This window comes from Galeopterus variegatus, unplaced genomic scaffold (genome assembly GCF_000696425.1).
Source record: "Galeopterus variegatus unplaced genomic scaffold, G_variegatus-3.0.2 Scaffold613, whole genome shotgun sequence".
NCBI classification, from domain to species: Eukaryota; Metazoa; Chordata; class Mammalia; order Dermoptera; family Cynocephalidae; genus Galeopterus; species Galeopterus variegatus.
In genome coordinates this window covers 506,508-512,197 of record NW_007726724.1, presented here as the reverse complement: position 1 = coordinate 512,197, position 5,690 = coordinate 506,508, and the positions used below count along the sequence as shown (strand labels likewise).

The 5,690-nt window shown below is 59.9% G+C and overlaps 1 protein-coding gene across 1 annotated transcript in view; it reads left to right on the top strand.

The window, feature by feature from the left end:
• Nucleotides 1-3,706: 3,706 nt before the first annotated feature.
• ELFN1 (extracellular leucine-rich repeat and fibronectin type III domain containing 1) overlaps nt 3,707-5,690 on the top strand; it is a 2,628-nt gene continuing 644 nt past the window's right edge. Inside the window, exon 1 of the mRNA XM_008570555.1 lies at nt 3,707-5,498. Coding sequence (XP_008568777.1) covers nt 3,714-5,498 — 1,785 coding nt within the window. The 5' untranslated portion in view covers nt 3,707-3,713. The remainder of the gene's footprint in view (nt 5,499-5,690) is intronic.

Here is a 5,690-nt window from a genome sequence, read left to right as displayed (position 1 = left end):
GATCCGCCAGCCCCATTGGCAGCTGTTTCCTGTGTAAGGCCCATGGCCTCTGCCCTCATGGGCTCCTAGACCCATGTGGAGGCATCCCGTCCCCCACCTGATTCAGTACCCAAGGCTCTGGGGGGGCTTCAGGCCTTCAAGGCAACTGTTTGGGCTGTCCCCCACCCCAGCCCCCTGACCACAGGAGACCCAGGACTGACCCACTGTGTGACCTGGGACAAGTCCTCTAGGCTTCAGTTCCCCCATCATAAACTGAGATGTGGAACGAGAATTTTGGGGTCCCTACAAGGCTGAGGTTGTGGGGGCGGGTTGCTGACCAGCAGAGTTGCTGGCCATACTGGGAAGGGGCAGCCACAAGATTCACCCCCATGGGCCTCGTAGACGCCCCACCTGGGAGATCTGGCATTGAGGCCAAGTCGACACGCAGGCTGGCCCAGCCGGATGGAGGAGGTTCCAGAGTGTGTGGGGGAGGCAAGACCATGCTCCAGCACTGCTCACAGGTGCTGAGCCTGTAGCACAAATTCCTGGACTGTCATGTGGGGGGATGCACACTTAGACAGAGCATGTTCCCCACATGCACTCTATACCGGGAATGTGGGTGGAACATGTAGAGTGAATCCCAGGGGATTCAGAGCTGTGTGTGCACCACCCACACCTGCCCACACCCAGTCCCAGATGCGTGGGTGCCACCCACGTGACATGCACACAGACCTGTTCAAATGCACACAGGCAGAGCTTGGCACTTGAGTATACAAATGTGTGTAGGTGGACATGTATGTACAGACCCACATGTAAGAAAACACATGTACAAACATACATGCACGCAAACACACGTACACACAACCCCCTGTGCATGCAGCCCTCCAGCCCTCAGAGCCCCTGGGACAGCCCAGAAGCTGATGGGGCCCAGGGAGTGTGAGCAGGGACAGACCAGGTAGCCCTGAGGCCCTGCCCCTCCTCCCTTCCAGCGGTGCCTGTGATAAGGGTTCTTTAGGCCCTATAATCCTCCTTAACTTGACTTTGGGTTATTTTGAGCAAGAGATTAAAGGTGATTACAATCTCACGGCTGAGGCGCCACACTTCCTACGCCGGCCTGCTGCTCCAGGCACCTTCTTCTAGAGGCTGGGGGGCAGGAGCAGGCTTGGGTCGGCCCCAGGCTTTCTCAGCACCTCCCTGACCACCACTGACCTCTGCCTGAGACGTGGGTACCCAAGAGTCCCTGGTGACATAAATCACAGCCTCGGCATAGGTTATCTGGGCAGGGTGGATGGATCATGCATGGTGGGCAGAGAGGGAGGTCCCCGCTGGGGCGTAGTCCGGCAGGTGGTCACCACCATGCAGTGGTGCCAGGGATGAGCTCAGAGAGCTTCCCAGACGTTGCTGAGCTCCCCCTGTGACTACGGATTTTACATCACAAGCAGACCATGCCAGGACCCCATTGTCTTCAGCTTCCCCTCAAAGGCTCCCTCTTCTGGGGAGCAAGACCCAAGCACGCCCCAGCCTGCCCTTGCAGCCATTTCTGACTGGGCCCAGGCAGGACCAGGCATTTCTGGGCGTCACGCGGTGACTCTGGGCCAGGTGCTGGTCAGCTCCCAGGGACCCCACAGGACCCTTCTGCAGCCCCCACCCCATCTGGTCTCTCCCCTCTCTCTAAATCAGAAATAGACTTTTTCCCAGGAGCCAGATCAAAATTGTGCTTTATGAAGTTTCCAAAGAGGGAACAAAATCCATTTCACATCATTATATTTTTTTTCTCCTAATTTAAACCGCCTCAGTGCAGACTAGTTGCAAACGTCAATATCAGTGAAATACACTCAGCTGGCTGCCTGCCAGGCCACAGAGCGGTTACAGAGGCCGGCTGTAAATCCAAATATTAACAAGCAAACACACACCCATTTCTTCGTCCTGTGGGACAAACACGAGGGGGCAGGAGGCTGGGGGGGGGAGGCCCCCCGTGGGGGAGCAGGATCTCAGCAGGCTCCATCTCTGCCGGGTGGGTCCAGCCACATCTCCCCAGGCGTACCCCCAGCCTTGTCTGTGCAGCCCCTCTGCCTGGGGGGCTCCCTATGGTCATATCCTCGGCATACTTGCCCAGCAGTCATCCGGGGACAGAGGGAGGGGGCCCAGCCCTGCCCTGGAGAAACTCAGGTCTGGTGGGACTGAGGGACAGAGAAGAAGATGCTCTCACACACCAGAGGATGGAGGGAGAGGTATCAGGGAGCCCCAGGGGCTGCGGAAGTGTCCTTATCCCAGCCTGGGAAGGATGTGCAGAATGCGGGGACCCCTGGCAGAGCGAGCTGCTACCTTCCTTCCAGGTCTTGCTGCTGGGCTCCACCAACGCAGGGTTGTGACAGCTCCAAGTCTCAGGTGCCAGGTGGATGCCCCAAAGACCATCCTGCTGGCTCATTTGGGGAAATTGAGGCCCAGAGGGGGCATGATGTGCCCAGACTACACGGCAGGAGAGCTCAGACCATAACCTAGCAGTCCTGAGGCCCTGGGTGGGACAGGCTGCCTCCCTGTGCCTCCCTCTGAGAGAGCTGGAGAGGACCTGAGCTCAGAGGGATTCTCTGCCGGGGCTGAGGACACTTCAGCTGGAGCTAAGGGTACTCCCTGCAGGCAGCTCTGAGGGCACCATGGCTGGGCCCTCCTGGGAGCAGAAATGACATCCTAACTCTCCAGGCAGCAGGGCACAGTGCCGAATGAGGCCTTTTACACAAGTCCCTGGCAGGAGCAGCCCATTACTCCATCTCTAGGCCTTAGTTTCCTCAACTGACCAGGATTGTGCTGAGCCTGGAATGGGCTATACAGGTCTTGCTTCTGTGTGGTTACAATACCTTTGAGCCCTGTCAAGCAAGTAGTGTCGCGTCCACCTTGCAGATGAGGAAACTGAGGCCAGGGACTTGAAGAGGCCCCATGTCGAGTTAGGGCTGGGTCTGGAGCTCACAGACCCCTCAAGCCCATTCACAGACTGGGTCATAAACCCTTCACAAGCCAGGCTGGGTCCCCAGACCCCTCACAAACAGGTCTATGAGCTAGGTAACTGGCAAAAAGGTCCTCAGAGCTGTAGGTTAGGAAGCATGGCTGCACGCACTGTGGACGCCCGAGGTAGACGCCAGCCAAGGTGCGGCGCCACCCATGTGCACTAATTCCACCCCCACACACACACAATTTACAAAGAATGCACCACACCACCCCCAGCCAGACGGGCAGGTGAGGGGGCCTGATTAAATTATTCTATTTTCCCAACACCCCACCATGGGAAGACTAAGCATTTCCTTTACTACCCTATCTTATCTCAGGGCCTCACACCACCCTGTTTTAGAGAAGAGGCTCAGAGGGGCCTCAGCTGAGCTGGGACCCAGGCCACATTCAACCACTGCACCAGCAGAAATGGCCGGCCATCCCATGACCCACTCTCCTCTCTTTTGTCTTGCAGCAGGAACGTCAGAACAGGAAGATCCGCTGGAGCTGTCAGTATACCAGGCCCATGGGGAAGGAGGTCTCGGCCGCTGCAGGACTTGGGAGGGAGACAAGAGGCAGCTGGCCGTGAGGGAGGCACTCGTGTTGCACAGCCATGCAGTGTGGGACAGGACGCCCCTGAGAGTGCAGGCACCTCCCCCTCCTGCCCCTCTGTCCCTTTGGGGGCCGCCACCCAGCCCCCCACCCAGTCCCCCCAGGCAGGCTGAGCGGGGTCTCCCGCAAGGGTGGTCCCGATGGCCGGGCATGGGTGGGGTGCACTGTGGGTGTGCGTGGCAGCTGCTGCCCTGCTGCACGTGGGCGGGTTAGCCCGTGGCGACTGCTGGCTGATCGAGGGTGACAAGGGCTTCGTATGGCTGGCCATCTGCAGCCAGAACCAGCCACCCTATGAGGCCATCCCGCAGCAGATCAACAACACCATCGTGGACCTGCGGCTGAACGAGAATCGCATCCGCAGCGTGCAGTATGCCTCGCTGAGCCGCTTCGGCAACCTCACGTACCTCAACCTCACCAAGAACGAAATTGGCTACATCGAGGACGGTGCCTTCTCAGGCCAGTTCAACCTGCAGGTGCTGCAGCTCGGCTACAACAGGCTGCGCAACCTCACAGAGGGCATGCTGCGTGGCCTGAGCAAGCTGGAGTACCTGTACCTGCAGGCCAACCTCATCGAGGTGGTCATGGCCAGCACCTTCTGGGAGTGCCCCAACATCGTCAACATCGACCTTTCCATGAACCGCATCCAGCAGCTCAACAGCGGCACGTTCGCCGGCCTCTCCAAGCTCTCCGTGTGCGAGCTGTACAGCAACCCCTTCTACTGCTCCTGCGAGCTGCTGGGCTTCCTGCGCTGGCTGGCAGCCTTCACCAACGCCACACAGACCTACGACCGCATGCAGTGTGAGTCACCACCCACGTACTCTGGCTACTTCCTCCTAGGCCAGGGTCGCCATGGCCACCGCAGCATCCTCAGCAAATTGCTGTCTGTCTGCACTGAGGACTCCTACACAGCCGAGGTGGTCGGGCCCCGCCTGGCACCCGGACATTTGCAGCCGGGTCGCTTGCCACCGTCAGCACCGCCGCCAGAACCCAGTGACGTGCCCTGTGCCGACGACGAGTGCTTCTCTGGTGATGGCACCACACCACTGGTGGCCCTGCCCACGCTGGCCACCCAGGCTGAGGCCCGTCCCTTCATGAAGGTCAAGCAGCTGACACAGAACTCGGCCACCATCACGGTCCAGCTGCCCAGGCCTTTCAACCGCATGTACACATTGGAGCATTTCAACAACAGCAAGTCTTCCACCGTCTCCAGGCTGACCAAGCCGCAGGAGGATATCCACCTGGCCAACCTGTACACACTCACCAACTACACCTACTGCGTGGTGTCCACCAGCTCGGGGCTGCACCATAACCACACATGCCTCACCATCTGCCTGCCCAAGCCACCCAGCCCACCCGGCCCCGTGCCAAGCCCCTCCACGGCCACCCACTACATCATGACCATCCTGGGCTGCCTCTTCGGCATGGTGCTGGTGCTCGGTGCCGTTTACTACTGCCTGCGCAAGCGGAGGCGCCAGGAGGAGAAGCACAAGAAGGCGGTCTCGGCGGCTGCAGCCGGCAGCCTGAAAAAGACCATCATCGAGCTCAAGTACGGGCCCGAAATGGAGGCGCCCGGCCTGGCCCCGCTGTCCCAGGGTCCGCTGCTGGGCCCCGAGGCCGTGACCCGCATCCCCTACCTGCCCGCAGCCGCCAGCGAGGTGGAGCAGTACAAGCTGGTAGAGAGCAGCGAGACGCCCAAGGCCAGCAAGGGCAACTACATCGAGGTGCGCACCGGGGAGCAGCCAGAACGCAGGGACTGCGAGCTGGGCCGTCCCGGCCCCGACAGCCAGAGCTCGGTGGCCGAAATCTCCACCATCGCCAAGGAGGTGGACAAGGTCAACCAGATCATCAACAACTGCATAGACGCGCTCAAGTCCGAGTCCACCTCCTTCCAGGGTGTCAAGTCCGGGGCCGTGTTTGCTTCTGGAGCACTATGAGGTGACCAGCCCCCTGCCAGGCCCCAGGGCACAACGCAGTGAATGCAGCCTGGCTCCCATTCCCAGGGCTGGGCTCTGGCTGGAACTATTCAGTAATACTGGGAAAAGGGCTCAAGGCAGGGAGAGGGACCCTTGTGAGGTCTATGCGGCAAGAGTGGGCTGCAGCATCAGGGCCAGCAGCCC